We start from the raw sequence: 22,714 nt of genomic DNA, 5'->3' as shown, positions 1-22,714 counted from the left end.
CATATAAACGGCAAAAGTTCATGGGGCACTAACTTTGTTTTAAGATAAATGCCTTTAATTTGCAATGTCTTGCATAAGTACTTCATTACCCACAATCCTGAACAATCCCACAGTAATGCATCTGATTGGTGGAAGTCGTGTAACTGACGGGTAAACCCCGCGAAGGTTCGTGAAGACTGAAGATCATGTAATGACGTAGGGCTAGTTCATTGGTCGCACCTCAGAGACGCCTCCGCGCCATTGGATGTGCAGTTGCTGCAGCACAGCCAATGAGCGAGCCAGATGCTCAATGTTTTAGCATGTGCAGCTGCAAATGCGTTTTACATATAAGCTTCAGTAAATCAAGGAAAAGGAGTTTCCCTGCACATTCACTGGAGGAAAAATTTCAGATTTGGAATTCACTCAAAAGGCTCTTTCACAGTGGCTTCAGTCGATTTCAGTGAGGTACTCGGAAATGAAAATATGAACACAGGCTTGTACCCTTGACTTTTGTTGGATTTTCTCTTTGTTTTTTCACTCGAAATGATATTTTGTAGAGTTCAGCTGTTGCTGGATATCCTCAGACATGCTCTTATACTCTTTAGATACGGATTTTACAAAATGTCAATGGGAGAAATGAATGGGAAATTTACTTGTGATGTTCTATTGACTGTTCTAGTTCTTAAAGTATTACACTTTTTTATACACTGGTCAGAGATTATGGCATTAATCACGGTTATTCTATCCTATTGACTGTTCTAGTTTTTTTAAGGTTTTACACTTTTTTTTATATGCATATAGTTTTTTGATAAAAATGTTTTATGTATGTCTAAGGAGTTTCTCTTGACGACTGTTGCATTAAAATAAAATATTGCATTAAAATAATTTTCTTCACAATATAAAAGCAGATTATTTAATTTAGTAAAAAAAAAAACTCTGAATTTTCTGTTTGGGTTTTCCAACATTGGGTTTTGTAGACAGTGAATTGAGGACATGTGGATGAAGTAAGCAAAATGGTGGATCTTAGCAAAATAGCTGGAATTACTTACAGCACATTTAATATTGATAAGTAGCTCGTGTTCATTTGAAACGCCTCCCCTCTATTCGGGCAGATCTTTGTGGTTTCCCCTGAATAAAATAGACTAAAAATAGACGCTGTGCTAAAAAATTACTCATCTGGCTTCTCATGATGAGTAATACTCTGTATTTCGGTCTTTTATCAAGGTTAAAGTGTAGAATTTAAGAAGCAAGCCAATTGAAGGAGATATGTTTAAATGCATGTGAAGGTGGGGTCGTTCTAAATGCGAATAATTCATTTGTAAAGATTACCTTATTTGTAGTCTTCTGGGCCATTATGCTACAGTAGATGTTATGGGTTGGTGATTAAGCATGTTTTTGCACATGGACTGCTGTGTGCTGTTCATTGTTTCTGCTCCAGCAGCTGCAGAAGTAGGCCAGTAGACAGGGCCTGTGAGTGTGTCTGGCTCTGCAATAATGGGGTCTGAGAGGGGCTCTTTAATCAGGCTGATGGGGGTTGTGCTGGAGTGCTCCCCAATCATTCACATCCACATCCCAGACTTCTGTAGAGCCTTCAGCACCATCAGAATTAGCATTCATAATCCCTGCTGGCAATCACCTTGAAATCAATGAGACTTGTTTTTGGAGAAGATTGTTCTCTGATGAAAAACATCAGCTCTTCAAAGCGCCTTTTCCCACAGAGAGTGACTTTTATTTGTCTTTCGTCCTTTAGGTCCATCGCTGACTATAACGAAAGCTCTGCAGACCTCAGACGTGTGTTCAGATTCCAGCTTCACTCAGTCCACGCAGAATTACGCCATTGAAGTGAGTTTTACTTACTTTGAATGACGCATATGTTTAAGGATTGCTGTAGCAGGAGCTATTGAGGCTAACTTTGATTGGCTTTCTAGGTACGTATGTCCAGTTGTTCACACTGTAACACCTGTGAGAGTTTGGTGTATGATGAAGAGATCATGGCTGGTTGGACAGCTGACGACTCCAACCTCAATAGCACGTGCCCTTTTTGCGGCTCTCCATTTCTGCCCCTGCTCAATGTGGAAATCAGAAACCTGGGTGACCAGGAAAGGTAATTTGGTCTCCAAGTAAATCAGTAAACATTTCTGTAGAGATATTCACCTTTTCAAACAGTTTTCTTTGGTTTCTACTCAGATCCCCCTCTCAAGACACACATACTTGCCAGACAGACACCGACGATGAACTTCCACAAGTTTATGATGTCACTGGCAATCTATCCTGCAATGGCAAAAAAGACCCGGTAAGAATACATTTCTCAGTCTACAATTTCAGTGTTTTGGAATCATATTTGTAATCATCACTTTATTATGGTATTAATAGTGATATATAATACAATGTACCATGTTTTCCAGAATATAAATCTTGATTCATGTGAAACGTGCTGCAACTGATGTTCTAGAGCGATTTATATAATGTTTAACATCAAGCTGGCAAAACGCAGAACCAAAACATACACAAAGGCCCACACATTTTTTTTAGTACAGAATAAGAGTGGTACATGAGTATAAGTTTATTTATAGAGCGCATTTCCCACACACTGTCCAGGGTGTACCCAGGTTTTTTTTTTTCCGGGAATAAATGATATTTTGTAATATTATAATTGTATGTTTGTGACTCAAAAGTTAGTTCAGTTCATTAGGCTGGTAGTAATTTTAGTCTTTCTGTGCTGTAGGAGCCAGTCACCGTTCCCTACCTGAGTCCTCTGGTGCTTTGGAAAGAACTGGAGAGCTTGCTGGAAAACGAGGGCGATCAGGCCATCTCATCTGCAGCTATTGTGGATCACCACCCCATTGTGTTCTGGAATCTGGTGTGGTGTTTCCGTAGGCTGGACCTGCCCAGCAGCCTGCCCGGACTCTATCTGAGCTCCAAACACTACAGCAAAGTTTCTCAGGTGGGTCTCAAGAATTCTTACATGATCTTCCTTTTCCCATTTGTTTTTTAATGAATGAATGAATAGTTGTAAATGCTGGAAACTGTTGGTGATGCCACTGCATTTCTTCATAACAGCTTGAATCAATGTTATGTATGTGTTTTCTTGCAGCCTCTGCAAAGTTTTGCATCAGAAGACAGTAAAAATGTCTTGGTCCAGATCCTGTGGGACAACCCCAGACTGCATCAGGACCCCATTCAGCCCTGCTACTTGCTCTGGAAATCATATTGTAAGAATATGTCCTACTAACTCATTTGCACAGTGAAAAGAGAGCTTTATGACTAAATGTGCACACAAGTGGTTCTTGGACAAAAAATTGCAACAAATAATCCTGTTTATGCTTTGGACATGAGTTATGCCCCAAACAATGAGCCTTTTTTTTTAGCAGATGTGTGGCATTATTTTTCTATGGGAACATATACATGACAACTTTGCGGTTTTTGAGAGATGGTTCTCACTCACTGCAGAACATGAAATCCACAGGGAGGAGTCGGATCCAGATCCAACTCCTCCCACATTACATAGACCTAAAACTACCCAACTCCGCCCCTTGGATCTTGATCCGACTCCTATTGAGGTGGTACTGGTTTTTGGTGTACAGACGACAGCTTTGTCAAAACGATCCCTATACACACTGATCTGCGAAAGGACTAAAAATGGTGTATCATTCTGCTAGGTCAGTTGTTGGTAATGCCACTTTGTAAAGGAAATCTACTCGCCTATAGACTGAAAATGTAATACACATGCGCATGACGTCACCGTTTTCACAAATTTGTGTTTTTGTAGTTTACATTGAGACAATAACAGAATCGTTTTCAAAAAGTTGCCATTTTCAGACCCCCAAAATGTATTCCTGTAAATGGATTAGGCTCATTATATTTTTATATTTCATCTAATCATTTTTATTTTATTTTATTTGACATTTATTTGTAATGGTTTTAGTTACAATAACAACTCTTAGTTAGGCCGGTAAGCAACCAACCCAGCAACCCTATAGAAACTAAAAACCTCCTTAAAACACTTTAGCAGCTGTAGCAGTAGTTTTGCATGCAGGTACCGGCCTTCTACATCAGTGTGTTCATGTTTTTTAATAGGTGCAAATCCTGCGGGATCTGCCGCCCTGTGGGAGGAGGAGCAGGCTGTGAGCTTAGAGCTGCTGCAGGGGGTCGTGAAGAGCATCCAGAGGAACGATGTCTATCAGCCCATGAGTCAGATACTGCAGATACTAGGCACCAGATTGGGCTTCAAAAGGCAACGGTAGGAGAATAAATGTGCATGAGCAAAGAAACAATCTTTAGTTAAAAAAGCTAGTTTTAATGACTAATTTCTCTTTATTTTTTCATATTTAGGAGCTTATATAGAGACATCCTGTTCCTGTCTTTAGTGGCTTTGGGCAAGAGTAGCATAAGTATCGGTGAGTTGACTGTTTTGGTCATGTATAGAATTTATAATACTGTTCTTTAAGTGACATGTAAAGGCCAAGTATGGTAACCCTTTTTCAGTATTTGTCCTCTGCATTTAACCCATCCAAGTTAGCTCACACACATTAGGAGTAGTGAGTAGTGAACAGCACACACACAGCAAACCGTGAAACACACCCAGAGCAGTGGGTAGCCATTTTAGTCATCTTGAAAAATGTATCATGATTTCTACCAATTTATTAAGCAGTTGTCAAGACTGGTAATAATAAATGTTTAAAATATATTAAAACAATTATTTGAAATGGTAATAATATTTCACACAATATTAGAGTTTTTACTGTTTTATCAAGAACGTATATCAGCGGGACGAATATCAGCGTGCGTTATTAGTCAGCTTTTTTTTTTAACACGTTTTTGTGTTCACACCCAAGCGATTTTCACTGAGCCGAGTGAACATGCAAATTCATTCCCTGACATTAGATGGCGCTGCAATACCACTCCATAACAGTTCTCTTTTCTCAAGATGTTTGTAGTCCCTGTCACGTTTGTCATATAGTTCTTTATGTTCTAGCACCAACGAGAACAGCAGCTCTACATTCATCTTGCCTTACATCTTCCTCGTCTTATTTCTTCCTGGCTGTGTAGTGTAGACGGTGACGCGTATATCTTCTTCGCCGTTGCATGTGTGTGCTCGGCAAGAACGTTTTGTGTTTTGGCGCCCCCAAGTTGTGATTTACTGTAACTTCAGAAGCTTCAAACACGTGAGCAAAAGCGCCAATCTCATTGGTCGGATAGTTTTAACGCGGCACGTCAAAATAAAAAAACGAACCCGAGGCGTTTTTTTTTAAAATGGCGCTTTTATGCGTGGCGTTTTACGCGTTGGTGTGAACACTCACATTGGCGCCCTTTGTTTAGTCACGAGGCGTTAAACGTCGGCGAATAACGCACACGAAATTCGTCCCGGTGTGAACAGGCCTTAAGACACTTCTTTTAAAAACCCTAAAAAAGAAATATTGCTGACCTCACATTTTGTAAGGATAAAGTACATCAATGAATTTAACGTGAGCACTAGCATCATTACTAACATCTTCATTTATTCTCACAGATGCCTTCGATCGTGAATACAAAATGGCATATGACCGTTTGACACCCAGCCAGGTCAAAATGACCCACAATTGTGACCGGCCACCCAGCGCTGGAGTCATGGAGTGCAGGAGAACATTTGGGCTGCCCAATCTGTGATTCACCTCCTCTCATTCGTCCCTCCTTCCTCACATCCATCACACAGGAAGGCATCCTAGATGTCCAAGGCCCATCCAAAGAAGCAACTCTTTCATTCCTGCGATCCTGAACATTCAGCGTTACTAAAGCTACCTCTGGCTCCCATGAGGACTCCTTCGAAACCGTTCCTGTCTGTCTATGTGACTGTTGTTCTTCATACACTTCCTGTGAATATGCCACCTTATTATGTATATGATAATTATATTCCCCCTTCACTTTTGCTCTGCCTAACGTCTTGACCCTCGACCCACTTTGGAAGCTTTGGGTCGTATTCGAATCGTCTAGCACCGCTCAGGTAAACTTGAGTTCAGAGGTCATTGTAGATTAGGAGCAATATCATTGTGCTCAGGTCATTCCATCGCTCCATCCGTTCACGTTGAGTGAATCATGGAGTGGATTCGGGACCAGTAGCTGTAGAACAATCAAACTGATCACGTTTAGGACGCGTAGAAGCACAATGGGCGACCCCAACAAACACAGTCCTTTCTTGGGCGTCTAGTGGAACTTGTATATTTCACATGCTAAGAGACTTTTGTGTACATAGTCTATTATTATTTTGAATATTTGTATTATACAGTTATATTTTAAGACTGGAATTTGTTAATTGACATGTCTCCATTTGTAAAGACTGTTCGTAGTGTATAGGTTCCTCTTTTGAGCGTGTGCTGTTTGTCGTCCTGGTCCTGGAGACCAGTCGTATGGTGACCGTCCGTCAGTGACACTGTTGTCTTGAGGTACAGAACTGGACCAAATATAAACTCCTGACTCACAGTTTACATGTTGAGAAATATGTTTGATGAGATTTTTGAACTAAGAAACGCCTTACCTTGGGGCAAAGAACAGTATGAAGACAAGTTTCCAACAGGTTATAAAGAGTTAAAAAATGGACTGTTAATATAAATATGAAGTCAGCATTTTACACACATTCATGTGTGCCATGAAGGTACGTCATTTTTTTTTTAAACATTGCTTTATATTGTGCAAGGATGCATAAACATGGGTCCCTGTTGTCAAGCTCCATAAAGCAAAGTACCTGAAGCATACAAGCACTTATTTTTACTCAGTTAACTCTTTTCAAATTAAATATGTTGTAACTGGAACTATTATATTTTAATACTTTTCATTTTTTATCATAATGTTAATTGAAGATGCACTTTGAGTTGTGTGCTTAAGATTTTTCAAGTTTAAATGCTCCTAACAAGCGCAGTGGATTATGGAAAAAAAATAATTATACACAATGACATATTGATGTTAATGCCTCAAGTGAACAAACAAACAGATAATACTGCCCTAATAACTTTGTTTATTGACCTGATGCTGTGTAAAACTACAAAAATGTACAATTTATGCTGCTGTTAATATTTTAGCAGTTTTTCTATCACCTGCTTTTTACATTCATATGGCATGGTAGTGAAACGAACTGACCTATTTCATGACAAGCTACAGTAATTTAAAGCAGTTAATGTGTAAGGTGATATATTACATTGTGCTTTACATATCACTCCTTTTGTTACTTCTAATTTATATTTCTGTATATCATTATGTCAGATCTGAGCCAGGTCTTTAAAATTGTTTAGAACTGTAAGTAAACACACTTAAATCGATTCCAGTATGTTTTTGTTGCTGTCACTGGTTTGTTCAATGAAAGAAAGGGGCAGAAAGTCGCATTTGAAACGGCATTTAATTTTGTACTGACCCAACAAGTGAATATTTACAAAGAGCAACTCACAAGAGAGACATTCGAAAAGAACAATCATTCCCTCTATTCACAACTGTTCAAACAGCAGTGTGACATTTGTATGGAAATACACAACTGTTTATATCAGTCATCCTGATTACATTAGAATTTGTAAAGAATTCTTGTTACATGCTTGAGATTCTACATTTATGATGGAAAAAATCATATTTTACATACAGCACAACATCTGCATTTAAAATGCTTGCTAATGACAATTTTCCATGTTACAAAAATAATTCCATTGCAAAATGATTAAATTACATCATTTACAATAAGCTCACAATTTCTCCCAATGTGGTGAATTCTGCAGACACTTTAAAAATAATAAATCACCCATAGCTAGCTGAAAACACACATCAAATACAATTACAATATAAAGTTCAACAAAACAATTTGGAAACTTGTTCTTTGTTGTAAAAAGCAATGTTTCATGATTGGACACAATTATAGGCGTAATTTGAGACTGGTGGGACATGTCCCCACCCATTCTTACAAGGGTCAAGTTTGTCCCCATCACTTTTTGAAACATCTTGCGGCGCGGATGTACCTAATAAAAAAACATATCTCCAGTTGATTAGCAACTTGTTCGTTTGTGTTAAATAAGGTGCGAACTGGCGTTCTCGGATTTCATCAAAAATATACGGATATGAACGACGTGAGGGTGAGTAATTAAGAACAGAATTTATTTGTTTGGGTGAAATCACAAAACAAAATGCACACAAACATGTCCCTGATACACAATCAGTCTTGATACAATTACTGATGAGCATCTTTGTTTTAATGAGAGAAAAAATCAAATACACGTGCGGATTAGAACCCAGAATCTCGGGCACCCTTAAATGGTTAGTTCACCCCAAAATGCGAATTCTTTAATGAAGTAATTGCACACACTGTTGTCGTTCGAAACCCGTAAGACTATTGTTCATCTTCATAACAAAATTGAAGACCATTGAAATCTAAGAGCTTCTGTCCCTCCGCTCCTACGCAAATGAAACTTTGATGCTTCAAATATTCAAGAGATAGTAAAACAAATCCATATGAATGAAGTGGTTTGATGCCAAATTTTCTGAAGAGACACGGGTTGCTTTATATGATTGAATTTAGGCTTTTAGTCATAAATATTCATCAACTCAACTCACACATCCTTTGTGGTAAGTAGAAGCTCAAGCATGTTCGCTAGACAGCACGTTTTAACTTGAAGGTTCGGTTGAGCTTATGTTCATGTTCGATGATCAATGTTTATATGAATAAAGCATAAATTAAATCTGTTCATCATATAAAGCAACCTGTGTCTCTTCAGAAAATTTTGACTAAACTGCTCGATAGGCCTACATATGTATTAGTTTATACAATCTCTTTATGAACTTTTTTAAAAACATAAAAGTGGTAGTTGCCTATGGAGAGACAGAAATCTCTCATATTTAATTAAAAAAAATCTTCATTTGTGTTCTAAAGATAAACTAAATTATTGCAGGTTTGGAATGACATGAGGACGAGTGATTAATGACAGAATTTACATTTTTTGGGTGAACTATCCCTTTAACCACAAGTCATTCATAAAGATCTATGTATTTATTCACTAATGTAAATACGCTCCAGATTAACAACATATTGTATAGTAGATGTAAGGATGAAAATATCGCATTAAACATGAGTTCTATGTCAATAAACTCGCTCCCTGTTTCACAGATAAGGCTTAAGCCTAGTCCCAGACTAAAATGCATGTTGCTGTTTTGACTGAAAGCAACTTGCACTGATGTATCTTAAAATATGTCAGTGCCATTGTTCTGTCTCAAGATGCAAACCAGTAATGTTTTTTTTTTCAAAGACATGTTTAAAGCTACTTAAATATCCTTATTGAACTATAGGCCTAATCTAAACCCTGTTTGTGACACCAGGCCTCAATGCAACACCTTCTGACATTGCTTGACATGGTAATAATACTATTTTTGTGAATTTATTATTGTACATTTCTGATGTAAGTTAGCTTACCAGTGATTGTGTATGTTGCCACATTCACACAGAATCTTAATACGGTTCCATTCACACACGGTTCGGTTATTTACGGGAGTGAGTCGTGACAACCGCATTCTATAAACGAACTCACATCAAATTCTCAAGACTCACAACAACCGCAACAACTCGTCATACGGGGTGAGAGCACCGCTCACAAAAGTAGTGTTGCTGGTTTATTTTTCGTATGTGGTTTCGATGAGAAATTAGCTGTGAATGTGTCATTGAAGGTTTTAGATCAGTCAGTGATCTAGCTCCACCGGTCAGAGCTGCTCCCGTAAGTTTTGTGTTCAGCGCGCGACCACACAGATAGCCTATAGCAGATAGGCTAACTCGCGGCTCGATTGGACTCTTGTGGTATCAAAATTGATTGGACTTTTCAGTTTTATGGATGTCACCATCTTATCTTTGATATTCTACTTTGCTCACTCTCGCTATGGTCACTGGTAAGATAATTTGGGCTTGTCTCTCATTGCATGTTCATACAGACAGTATTCGAGATGCTACAAGTTGTAGTTTTAACGGGTCATTTCGAGACTCATACGTGTAACGAAATGCAGTTGTCATTCACAAAAATTGACAGTCTGAAGGCATGTTTTGCATGCATGTCTTGGTATAGGCTAATCCCAATATAAAAAATGGTTGAATTCAAACATTGATTTTCACAAATCATCAAGTGAATATGAGAAAAGTTTTGGCTACTTCTGTCTTGATTGGAACACTTCTGTGACCTTTGATTACGCAATCATAATCATAGTGTGTTTGTCAAGTCCACAGGGCAGTAGGGTGTCTTATTTGTCATTTTACATTTCAAAAGGGTGCTCAAGTGTGCCTCTGTATGTGGCCTTAATGTGCCCTTTTGCAAAGCCCAGATTGGTGGGCCCACATGCAGTCTACCAGCCACAAATCCATATGGCATTACATCACTAAAGTATGGATGCCACAAATGGTGACCATTTGGGACAGGACCTGTGATTTTTCTGATATTACTGCATTCAATTTAACATGAGCTAAAAAAAAAGTGTTACTAGTTTTTTTTTGCATCCCTTTACAAAAGATCTTGCGTAATACAGAATAAGTCAACACAGTGTGTCCAGGTATGCTTTAAATGTGAGATATACTATATGCCAGGTTATAGTTCAGAACGTTTCAAATGGCAGGATTGTACCTCATGTACGTGAGTGAACATTAAGGTGTATGAAAACCTCAGGTGTGCTCAGATGGACACGGGACATACAATGATTCGATCTTCTAGCATGACACTGAGCACCAGGAATACAAAGTACAGGATGAACATGGTGAATCCCAACACTTTATTCATCCTCCACTTACAGGCAGCGATGGAGATAATGACGAAGAGGAGCATGAGGAAGAGCAGTACAATGGCACAGAATAGCCCATTACTACTCACAGTCACTGGGGCAAAGGAATGGTAGAGCGAGTACATCAGCCATGGCACCGGCAGTCTGTAACAGTGAGAGGTGATGTATATTTAAGCAATAAGACACAAGAATGATTTATTCAGTATGTATTCGATTGCAACATTGCAAGTGCACTATTACAAAAAAAAAAAAAAAAAAACCAATAGTTCAAAAACAGGTTAATTTACGTTTTTTGTCTTCAAGTATTGTGCTGGGCCATTTTAGTTCCAAACAAAGTTAGGGTTGGAACTAAATTCTGCAGGACAGCGGCTCTCTAGGACCAAACTTGCCTACCCCTGGCTTAGGGTGTTTAAGGGTTCCCATTTCAAGGGTTGCGACTCTAGTGGGCTCTCGTGCAAATGTAACAGAGACGACATGCTAGAGGCTGCAGTCTTTAGCCTCCTTGTTAGAGCAACCGACTCTCACGGCGGAGACCCGGGTCCGAGGCTCGCACAGAGTAGGGAGAGTAGGACCCGGGTGGTGGGGTTACACAAAACGTAAGCAATGACTAACATCCGAGGGAACTATACTAAACTATCAAACACCTGACTCACTGAATATTTAGTTTTTCAGTCATCTTACCCCATGGTGATGTCAAATATGTTGCTGCCTACAGAGCTGGAGACAGCCATGTCTCCCAAGCCTTTTCGAGCCACAATCACACTGGTGATTAGATCAGGAATTGATGTTCCTGCTGCCAGAATGGTAAGACCCATGATCTCCTCAGATATGCCAATTGTCTCACCCACCTAGGAGATAAAATCTTGATAAATGCCTACTTTTTTAGGTTATATTTGCTAATTCAGCGGCATTTAAGTGTAGCTTAAGAGTCCAAATACATTTTAGCAATAAATATTGGTTTCTATACTGACCTGATGTGCCCACCACACCATAAGATAGGAAAATATAGCAATCCATACTATTGAGCCAAGGAAAGTAATGACAAAGAACTTCTTGGATGCCTGTGAAGCACAATATATATGTCAGTTCTATCACATGTGAACAAGTAAAACAAGTATACAAGAACAACATGTGATTGGTTCTCACAGGGTTTCTGACATCTGGAACTGTCAGCCACAGTGGAAAGACAATGGGCAATAGAAACAAATATGTGGCCTGTTTGCGTCTAGTGTCTGGCCACTCTAAGGACAGAGGTTCTTCTCCTTCTTCCTCTTCTTCATCATCGTCGTCGTCATCATCATCACTGTCTTCATCGCTCTCTTCATCACTGTCATCTTCCTCATCATCCTCTGAATCATCTGAACCTCCTGGCTTCTCTGAGCCTCCTTCTGCTGCGGTGTCTCCTTCCTTAACACAGAGCGAGAAAGAGACTGGCAAAAAACATAATACCCTCACAGAAAATAAAGAATTAGGAAAACAAAGTAATAGTTCACCCAAAAATGTGTTTTTATAATCATTTACTTGCACTCCATGTCTCCAAACCAGTAGGACCCTCTTTCTTCTGTGGAACAAAGACGGCTCACTCTTTTCCATGCAATTATAATAAATAGGGACCACCAGAGCTTTCAAGCTTAAACGTATGCAAAAGCACAATAAAAGCATTATAAAAGTAGCTATTTAATCTAATTCAAGATGATCTTTAGCTCCAGTGCACTGCTAACCCAAAAAAATGCTACGACTGAGTGTGAGAGTTGAACTTAAGAGGAGAACCGAATTGTGAATGAATCATTCAGACCAGTTTTGGGAACTGAATTATTTGATTTATCAAAAAATATGGATAAAAATAATGATTAGGAAATGAAGTAGCCATTTATATTTCTCTTCTAAACACATCATGGAGAATAACACCATTAAATTGATGGAGTTCGAGTTCTCCTTTATTGGAATGCCATTCTAGTATATTCTTCAAAGCTTTTCCTTTTATATTCCACGGAGGAAAGGAAGTCATGATATGAGGGTGAGTAAATGACAAAGGCTTTTCATTTCTGGGTGAATTATATCTGAAATATGAATCACATACTATGTTTGACATATGGTCCCTGTCTGCTTTACAACAAGGCAAAGAATTGATAAGCTCATTAAAAGCACACAAGTTTCTCAGAGCTCCTGTTTCTTCTTCCACACTTTTTTTGAGATGCAATTGGCCCACCTTTTGTGCCTCAGGCTTTTGACCGGCGTCTTCTTCCTTGGCTCCTGGAGCCGCGTCTTCCTTGGGCTGCTGCTCCGTTTGACCTTCACCTTATTTAAACCAGGATAGTAAAAATATCAATCAAGTTTGCATTTACTTGTTAAAGCCAGCAATGCTACAAGCTCCTCTCAGGTGTGGAGTGAAGATTTCCTCAATAGGAGTGAGTAATGTTGCTATTTTCATTTGGCGGCAATTTCAAACACCACACAAGATAATCTGCAGTGATTCCAAGCCACTCATGCTTAATTCATGAGATGGAGCTTGGTCATTATGTCAGCTAATGTGCAAATCAGCTCTCAAGCAGAAACAAAAGGTGGAAATATGGAATGTGGGATGCTGTGTGGAGGGCAAAACGGGCCAAACTCTTGGCAGCGTGCCCTCTCTTTGTACCTTTCATCCAGCACACAGCTGGTACGTTACTGCTTGTGGAAATGCAACATTAATAACCATTTTGAATATGCAACAGAGCTCATCTGTGAGGTAGGACAATGCACCGTCCTGTCTACAAAGGTCTGTGCAATCATAATAGAACAGACTAAGATTATAAAATCTCACCTTCACCAGATTTTTCCTTCTTTTTGTTTTCTACCTTCCCCCGGGCCATGTCGTTCAAAATCTGAGCCTTGTCTTTAAATTTCACTGCAAACCAGGAAAGGAAGAATATAGCTTGAATGTAGACTTTGACTGAGACTGTCAGGGTCAACAATGGCAGTACCACAAATGACAAAAGCCCTAATTTCACAAAACGTCATTTTTCTCACGTCATCTCACTGGCTACGACAAAAAAAAGCAATCACATCACAAGAATGACATCACAAACACTAAGCCCCTTACCTTTACATCCCAAAGAGCTTCTAGCCTTTGCATCTCCATTAAACACTGACTCTAATGAGTAAAAGTAGATTCATATACAATAAATACCATGGTGAGTTTTACAAATGCATCTTCAAATGCCCTTTAAAACTACTCATGTATGCACTGACTTGGATACCAGCAAGCGGCATCGTTAAGTGTTAAAAGTTCATAATTGGATTTATTTAAAGAAAAATATGGACAGGTCAAAGTATAAATGCATAAACTGTGAATTTCATGAAAAATATGAAGAAATGTTTGGATCATCAAGCCTAATTTCTTGAATTATGACATTATTTTTTGGAACAAATTATTTCACAATCCATAGTCTTTATATATATATATATATATATATATATATATATATATATATATAATTTAATATATTTATATTTAGAGATTGTTGATTGTTATTGTCTGGTTTTTGTTCCGTTATGTGGGCTCTTACATTCTGTTTCCTTTTGTTCCCTTTTCTTTCTGCTGTTTAGTTTCGGTTCCCCTGGTTACTCATTACTCCGTAGTTTGTTTCTATGATTTCTTATGATTTTCACCTGCGTCTCATTTAGTTCTCAGAGTATTTATACTCCCTGTTTGGTTTTGTCTTTTGTTATCATCTATGTTTTATGTGTGAATTATGTGTTTGCTCCTGTGTTCTCCTGTGAACTCAGAGTGTCGATTAAATGGTTAGTTCACCCAAAAATGAAAATTAAGTAAATAATTACTCACCCCCATGCTGTACCAACCCCGTAAGACCTTCGTTCATCTTCGGAATACAAATAAAGATATTTTTTATTAAATTTGAGAGCTGTATCACTACCTCATAGGCACCCTCAGGGATTGAAACTTGACGGCCATGAAAGTCAGTGAAGAAAATGTTTAAATATTCCATGTGACTACAGTGGCACAACTAAGCGACGAGAATACTTTTTGTGCGAAAAATCAAACAAAAGTAACGACTTTATTCGACTTTATTAAACGACTTTAGATTTCCAAAACGCATGCGCTAGAACTGCGTTCTTATTCTACTACTTCTTGCGCAGTTCTCGCGCATGCGTCGTGGAAATCTCTTGAACTCTTGTCTCAGGCCTACAAGGAGGAAAAGGAATATTCAAATAAAGTCATTATTTTTGTTGTTATTTTTCGCATAAAAAGTATTCTCGCCGCTTGATAAACTTATAGTTGAGCCACTGTAGTCACATGGAATATTTAAACATTTTCTTCAATGACTTTCAGGGCCGTCAAGTTTCAATCCCTTAGGCAGCCTATGTAGCAGTGTTCCACCTCTCAAATTTAATCAAAAATATCTTCATTTGTGATCCGAAGATGAACAAAGGTCTTACGGGGTTGGTACAGCATGGGGGTGAGTAATTAATGACTTAATTTTCATTTTTGGGTGAACTAACCCTAGAACTGAGATTAGGCATTACTTTACACAACACCATTTTCAACAAGAAACTGAAAACTTTGTATTCATTTTGCTGTTCATTTACCCAACAATGGCGTTTTTGGGGCCTGAAAATGCTAACTTTTAAAAATCAGTTACAAAGTGAAACGATAGCGTTATCATCATTTGTGAAAAAGGTGACTTCATGTGTATGACGTGTTCAGTCTGGTGCGTTGTTTTTCTTTGCAAAGTGGCATCGCCAACTACTAGCCTGAAAGCATAATACAGTGTTTTTAGTCGTTTCAATGATTTGTGCGATTTTGAGAACGTTGATGTCTGTAAAAACTTCAAACTTCCAAAGTTTCTGCATCACGACACGCGTCTTGGATCACTACACATATTGTAAAAGTTATGTGCTGTATAGAGCCCGACCGATAAAGGATTTTGAAGGCCGATACTGATACAAATATTTTTGGGTTTTAAAATCGGATATTCCGATATATCGGCCGAAAACATTTTTTTATTAAATATTGTTGGATTTCACACACGTGTAAAAGAAAAGCTAACTTTTCTGCACAAGATACGTTTGATACTTTTTCTCTATGTCTAAATGTTCACTCCTCGCAAGTATAACTTACATTTTACAATGCAGGGACTGTAACTAGAGATATGCTAGTTATAAATACAGTAATTATTACTTTATTTAGGCCGAAAAAGTTCATTATGGTTTCCAAGCTCATTAATGTAATCGTTAGCGGTCTTCCACTGATGATCGTGGCATTAGCTAGCTTTGTGGTTAGCTAGTCTATGATGAGCCATAATTTAGCAATAGCTGACATCATACATCAAACATACATTTTCAATATAACAGGCCAAGGAGAGATGATTGAAGCATGTTTCGTCCGTTTTTATTTTATTTTTTAAATATTCACTAGATGTTAAGTGCTTGTCAGTTATTTATCAACCCAAATGTAGATTCATACTAATGAACCTGTCACGTTTTGGTTTTGTTCATGTCATGTTCCATGTCTGTCATGTGATTCCCTATTTGTCATGTAATCCTGCCATGTGTCTTGTCATTGGTTAATCGTCTGTTCATTGTTCACAGGTGTCCCTTGTCTTGTCATTAATCTGTGTATTTAAGCCCTCATGTTTGCCATGTGTTCTTTGTGAAGTATTGTTACCTGTAACCACTGGTTGGAAGTCTATGTCCACAGTTTTTGTTTTATCTTGTGTTATTTTGAATAAAACTGCACTTGGGTTCTCTCGCTACAACTTGCCTCCAGTGGATCCTTACAGAACCTTTAAATTGATCTCATTGACTACATCAGGGACCCTATCACAATAACAGGATTGAGCTGAATGGGAAAGCTGTTTCTCATTCAACCTTTATGAGCTCAATCAAAAGCAGCTTAATGATGGAGCCACATAGTACTGTGAGGTTTTTTGTGAGGACCCTGGGAGTGCAGGTGTTGAGGAGAGGCTGAAGGTCAAGGGGACCAACCCCAGCCAGCGAACCACTGACCCACCGGGACCTCGGCACCAGGGAGAACCCATGTGCAATGCGAAAATAATATAGTGTATGTTTAAATGGTCACATATACATTGATGTGACTTGACAAAATGTCATAGAGCCTCTGCGGTGGGCCCATCCTTCGTCTCACTACTATGAATCACTCTCCACTCCATAGACTGAGAAAGAGCTATTTATCTTCTTAGTATCAATCTGGATTTAGTGCTGTCATAATATGGAACACGCTTTGCTAATCCATTTGTACTAGGAGAAGGACAAAGGGACTCTACTGCTACACTTCTGAACGTCTTACAGCACATGCCTGAGTGAATATAGGCTTATATCATATGATTGGTATTTTGAGCTATATACAATTTGTGTTTCGATATACAAAACAGTCTATAAAAAAATCCATCTAGCTAATTCCTCCAGTAAACCAGTAGCACTTTGTATAAATGGCTTAATTTGAGTCTTCAAGTAACAAAAGAGCAATACATTCTTATAGACGTTTCCTGATCTTTTAATGTTAACTCAAAAATCCTTTTCAAACATTTCTAAAAGGCATAGTTCACTCAAAAATCTAAATTCCGTCATCATCTTCTCATCCTCTTTCCATACCAAAACTGAATGACTGAATGAAACAGAAGATAAAAAATATATATATTTTGAGAAATGAGTTTCTTTGTCCATACTACAATGGAAGTCAATGGTTTGGTTCCCAATCTTCTACTAAATATCTTCTGTGTACCGTTAAAGAAAGTCATTCATACAGGTTTGCAACTACATGAGGGTGAGTAAATAATGACCACATTTTCATTTATGGGTGGACTGTCGCTTTAAATCTCCAGAATTGAAATTTGTAATGCTTCCGTGCGGTGTTTGCTTAATGAGTTATCATTATGAGGGTTCAGACACTGAAGGGCTCTTACCCTCACCAAGAGGATCCAGTGTGTGAATCATCAGTTGGAAGATGGTGTTCCTCATGGTGCTGTTGTGCAGAGAGGCAGAACTGCCCCCGCGCTGCAAAGTGGGCTTCAGCTACACAGGAGAAATATGATCGTGTCGAAAGAATTTATATCTGAACCTGCAAATACTGTTTGCCAAATGGACTTCATATAAATATGGTATTTAAGTAACAGTATGTTACTTCATTTAATAATACCATATTCATATGATAGGACAAGTCAAATGTATGCAATCTTTTCAAGACTATCATGTCTGTATCTGTTGATATGCGTCTTTTTTATGTTAAAATGCTTGATAACTATAAAAAAAAAAAAACATCTGAAGGGCTGATTTCCCAGGAACAGACATTTTTTTTGTAGTTCCATTTGGTGACAATAGTGCCAGATAAATCACACCCTTTGTCTTTTACAATGATTTTTGAATCTAGACCTATTGACATATTTACATACTGTATGTTATTTATACATTAACGTATATTTGCAAATTTTCAATTACCTTTAATCGATCCGTGTCTTCTGGTTTAGGCGGCCTGTTCTCTTCAGCCGAAGTCCCGTTGTCCTGTGTGCAAAAACAGATTGAAACATTGACCTTTGACTTTCACTTCTAATTCTACTGTTCATTCACGTTCCCTCAAAGACTAAAAGGAGACCAATCAATATATTGAACAAAGAGGATGTACCACGCACGTTTATTAATATTGTAAATTGGCTTTTATTTTTTCTATTTTCACTTTTCATTTTAATTGTTGTCTTTTGCCATTTTTAGTGCAGTTAATTGCCAAGGCAACATTTCTAATTTGACCTTTTGTGTTATGTTTTCTTGTTCATTTTTCATCTAACATTTAACTTTAGCATTTTATGTCAGCTTTATTTATCGTAAAAAAAAAAAATTAATAGTTTACATTCAAAAACAACATAAGTGAGCAAGCAAAGATATACAGTAAACTATATGAAATTCTGTATTTTATCGTTACTGCTGTACTTGTTACTTATCTGTGATAAATTCAATCCAGTGGGTTTAGTTTGATAGAGATCTAGGCCCTCTGGGTCTAGTAAGCCTTCTTACACTATATAAGCTTCAATCACACTCATCAGATTTAAACACTCTATATGTTACACAGTTTGTACATCACATCAGACCCATAGGATTAAGTGAACATCTTTGGATCAGAGAGCCACAGTGTTATCTTAGTATTACTTTGATCACATAATAATATCCCTCCACTTATTAATGTTTTTTCACCGAATGAGACACATTTACAATAATAACCCATTGACTGTTTGTTACTGCAGCTTAAAGTCTCCTTCTCAGGTGAGTGTGATCACAGAGATGTTATGACAGATTATTAAGTGTTGATCTCTTCTAAGCTGATAGATGTTCAGGATGAAGAAAGGAACTTGTGAAAATGACCACACCATTTCTTTATGTGATGTGATAGTGTCACTAAATCAGATGGGGCCGTCACTGTGAGCCAAATGCACCTGCTCCAAATACCTCGCCTGCTGCAAGACAACTCATTAACAATGTCTGGCCCCAGCAGACACAAGCGATCCTTTTCATTTCTGTTTATCAAAGGAAAATGAAAACCCATGCGTATCTGTTCAATGAATAAACATAAGTGACTCACATTCACCTGAGTGGGATGCTATTATATCGCTGCTATCACGTCCATGAGCAGATATTATAGTGGTTCCTCATCACTGTCCTATCATCAACACTGTCCTAAACAGAAATAAATGTTTCTTGTTTCTTCATGTTTTTGAAGCACAAATGGTAAAGCGTGGTGCTATTAATGCACAAGGTTTTGGGTTTGAATCCAAGTATTGATAAAATGTGTATTAAACTCACACTTTGGATAGAAGTGTCTCCTAAATTAATAAATGTAAATAGTGTGACCAGCAATGCTGCATTTTTCAATTTACGGTAGCACTTTATTTTACAGTCCCAGTGGTGCATGTGCATATTACTATGTCTTATAATAGCAATTACAATAACTGGGTTATGACCAGATACTAAACCTGAACCTACTCCTACACCTAACCTTAACCGATAAAGTTACTTATTTTACAGTACTTTCTTAGGTAAGTAAACTCTAATTACAAGTACTGTAAAATAAAGAGTTACCCAATTTACAAATACAATGACCCGTTTTATTATGAGCATGTTTGTCATTTCTGAATTCAAATTAATAGTATAGCCAGTGCCATCCACCCTATGTACAGAGAAAATTGGCTGAGAAGTTAGCAAGGGGGCCCAGAGACCACAAGGGAACCCCTGGAGACCAGCATGGGACGCTGGTTTGCATGGTCCCCAGCATGGGTTGCGGGAGCTCAAGTGGACCAGCTAAACCACCTCAGTTTAGCTTGAGAACAGTATAATATGCTAGACCAGCAGCTCTAACCAGCCTGGACCAACATGAAATTCATGCTTGATTTTTCAGCAAAAAACTTCGACACAAATAACACAGCCAAAGACTAATTCTAATTGTGTATATTATTGGCAAAAGTAATGAAGCGTACCTTCTCAGGTTCTTCCACCGCGATGACTTTCACAATGTTCTTGTGTTTCATGAGCTGATATTTAAAGGCGCGCTCTATCTGAACATTGTACTTCATGAAAATAACATAGAGAGCATAACCGCTCACCAGCATCATACTCTCCCACCACATAATGGTGTTGTCCAAGAAGAAGATGATGAGCATGATGAGATCGACGATGTAGAACGACACGTCCCGAAAGAGAGGCCACCAGGTGAGGTAAAGCATCTCCCGGGAAAACAGCGCACACATTCCGATCACAAATAGGATGTTAAAGACAGCCGAGCCAACAATGGTTCCAATGCCCACGTTGCTATGAGAAATGAAGACACCGATCAAGGAAGTGAAAAGTTCGGGAGCAGAGCCTCCAGCGGCCATAAAGGTCGCCCCGGCCACATCGTCTGAGATGGCCAGTTTGTCTGTGATGACCCCCAACGTAGGGACGAAAAACTCATCGCAGACAATGGCCAAAGAAACAAACATGTATATCATTCCAAAGATGTGGAGCGAGACCCAGCCTCTGCGTCGATCCTCAATGGAGAAGATGTCCACCGGGTACTCGCCCTTCATGTGTGGTGCTTCTCCAGGGCTGGATGCTGTAGTGTTGGGCACCAGAGTGGTCGTATCGGTTTCTGGAGTGGGAACCGGGGTGGGTTTTGGAAGGTTAGGATCCACATAAATGCAGTGGACAATTGTCCTGTTTGTGGTTGTTGTAGGCTCCTCTGTTGTAGACGTTGTTTGGATGGGTCTATCTGTTGCTGTCTCTGACGGCTGGGCCACATCTGTGTGGTCGGTGTTCTTTGGCTCAACACTGGTCAAATTAGTCACAACCTCTGGCATCTCCAACAGTCCTGCATCCAGAGCAAGACCGGAGCCATCTTCGGGGTCTCCTGCTCTCTGGGGCTCGGGCCAGGGGTCTGGAAGTCTGGCTCTGATAGTGAGTTGATATAAAGAACAAAGGAAAACCCCAGACAGAAGAAATATAATCCGGCTGAGCTGAAGTCTCTTTCTTCGAGTCAGGAACATTTTCTAGTGTGTTTCCTAATGGCCACTGAGTTGTTTTTTAGGGCAATGATACCCAGAACATCCAGAATTTCGCCCCAAAAGATGCAGGGGTATATCTCTCTCAGACTGTTTCATCTCATTTCTCTGTCGTCCAGGTTTACTCTCACAGACCTTACAGTAGATAAAAGGAGGAATACTGAGTGCAACAGTTGGACAGACAACACTGAATGTAGGATCTGCAGATTACTGTTGCTATTACATTTTTTTCTGATATGTGTTTCTCATCTAACCAACACATTGCATTGGATTAACAATATCTTAACAATTCTAGCTTTTCTAAAAATAAATAACGTCGTCAAAGGCACTCATGTGAATTGTTTAAATCAAACTTCTGAAGATTGACAAAAAGGCCACTGAAAGTAGTAAATTACCCTTGTATCATCATTTATGTAACCTTTTATACATTTAATTCATTATCAATCAATCAATCAATCTGTATATCTATCACATAACTGAGTGGAGCACTGCATAGTATAAATGGTTAGGGAAAACGCCATAAAAATGCTCCAAGGGATAAAATTGCCCCTTAATAATAATAATAATAACTTGACACTGCGTCTAAGTTAATTCATTTTTAGAAAAGCGTTTCTTTAAAAATCCCGTCTAAACAAAAGTATCATGGAATATATCCGTCTCATTTATATTATAGTTTCTGTCCACCGTTAATAAGAATATCTAGCACTGTCATTTTCAGAAGCAGCATAAAAACAATAAACAATTGTAAAAACAGTAGCATGAACACTGAAATGTAAAGTGTGACAGTTTGGTGGCAGCGGGTATTTTTATATCAGCATTGAACTACAAGAAATACTAATATGGATAAATGAACCATATTAACAATTTAAATTAAAACTTCATATAGGCTACTGTAAAAAAAAAATATATATATAGCAGTAGCCTAATTGCGAACACGCTAAAGAGACCTACCGGTGCAAAGCGAGGCTCGCGCGGTGAGTTGAGCGCTGCTGTCTCACAGCTGGGCTGCAGGGAAAGGCACGGATGCTGTGAAGCGGCTACAGGTCAAGCAGGACGCACCGCAGGACAGCTCTTCAGCGTGGATCAGCACAATACCTAATACCTGGAGTCTGTTAAGAGGATTAGATGTAGCCTACTCTCTCCACTCTCTCTTATTAGGCATATGCCTTGAACAAATATCCCAATTATTTAGCTTATCGTCTCATTCATAATGGTAAAGAGTCAGACACGTGAAAATTGGTCATTAAAATACAAAATTAAAGTCTAAACCATCTTTTGGAGAATATTATATTATTACATAATTATGATGCTATTATGGATTACAGATTAGTGAGCCCTCAAGATTTTAAATCGAATTTTAACTGTTTTTTGTTTTGTTTTTTTAATTGAAGACATTCTCCTAAATTTGTAGATTTCTGTATAGGCTATCTCCTGAA

The 22,714-nt window shown here is 38.5% G+C and overlaps 2 protein-coding genes across 5 annotated transcripts in view; one reads left to right on the top strand and one right to left on the bottom strand.

The window, feature by feature from the left end:
• Positions 1 to 7,268, top strand: part of dennd4a (DENN domain containing 4A) — a 37,624-nt gene extending 30,356 nt beyond the window's left edge. For all 3 annotated transcript variants that reach the window (XM_039692107.2, XM_039692106.2, XM_039692105.2), the window contains 8 exons: positions 1,730 to 1,821; positions 1,908 to 2,083; positions 2,167 to 2,272; positions 2,705 to 2,923; positions 3,074 to 3,191; positions 4,057 to 4,219; positions 4,312 to 4,376; positions 5,489 to 7,268. In XM_039692107.2, coding sequence (XP_039548041.2) covers positions 1,730 to 1,821; positions 1,908 to 2,083; positions 2,167 to 2,272; positions 2,705 to 2,923; positions 3,074 to 3,191; positions 4,057 to 4,219; positions 4,312 to 4,376; positions 5,489 to 5,625 — 1,076 coding nt within the window. In that variant the 3' untranslated portion in view covers positions 5,626 to 7,268. The remainder of the gene's footprint in view (positions 1 to 1,729; positions 1,822 to 1,907; positions 2,084 to 2,166; positions 2,273 to 2,704; positions 2,924 to 3,073; positions 3,192 to 4,056; positions 4,220 to 4,311; positions 4,377 to 5,488) is intronic.
• A 58-nt stretch (positions 7,269 to 7,326) lies between these two features.
• On the bottom strand, positions 7,327 to 22,532 carry slc24a1 (solute carrier family 24 member 1). Of its 2 annotated transcripts, XM_039692110.2 has the most exons (11): positions 22,230 to 22,532; positions 20,220 to 21,413; positions 18,196 to 18,258; positions 17,664 to 17,772; positions 13,820 to 13,870; positions 13,541 to 13,624; positions 12,947 to 13,035; positions 11,884 to 12,144; positions 11,709 to 11,798; positions 11,419 to 11,585; positions 7,327 to 10,881 (listed from the first exon to the last, which is right to left on the bottom strand). In XM_039692110.2, exons 2-11 carry the CDS (start codon positions 21,261 to 21,263, stop codon positions 10,632 to 10,634), a joined length of 2,208 nt encoding a protein of 735 aa, XP_039548044.2. In that variant the 5' UTR covers positions 21,264 to 21,413; positions 22,230 to 22,532; the 3' UTR covers positions 7,327 to 10,631. The 2 variants fall into 2 exon arrangements, with proteins under 2 accessions (XP_039548044.2, XP_039548045.2); XM_039692111.2 differs by lacking the exon at positions 13,820 to 13,870.
• Positions 22,533 to 22,714: the final 182 nt, after the last annotated feature.

The sequence above is a fragment of the Pimephales promelas genome, chromosome 10 (genome assembly GCF_988280905.1).
Source record: "Pimephales promelas chromosome 10, fPimPro1.hap1.1, whole genome shotgun sequence".
Taxonomy (NCBI): Eukaryota; Metazoa; Chordata; class Actinopteri; order Cypriniformes; family Leuciscidae; genus Pimephales; species Pimephales promelas.
This window is presented reverse-complemented; position numbering and strand designations above follow the sequence as displayed.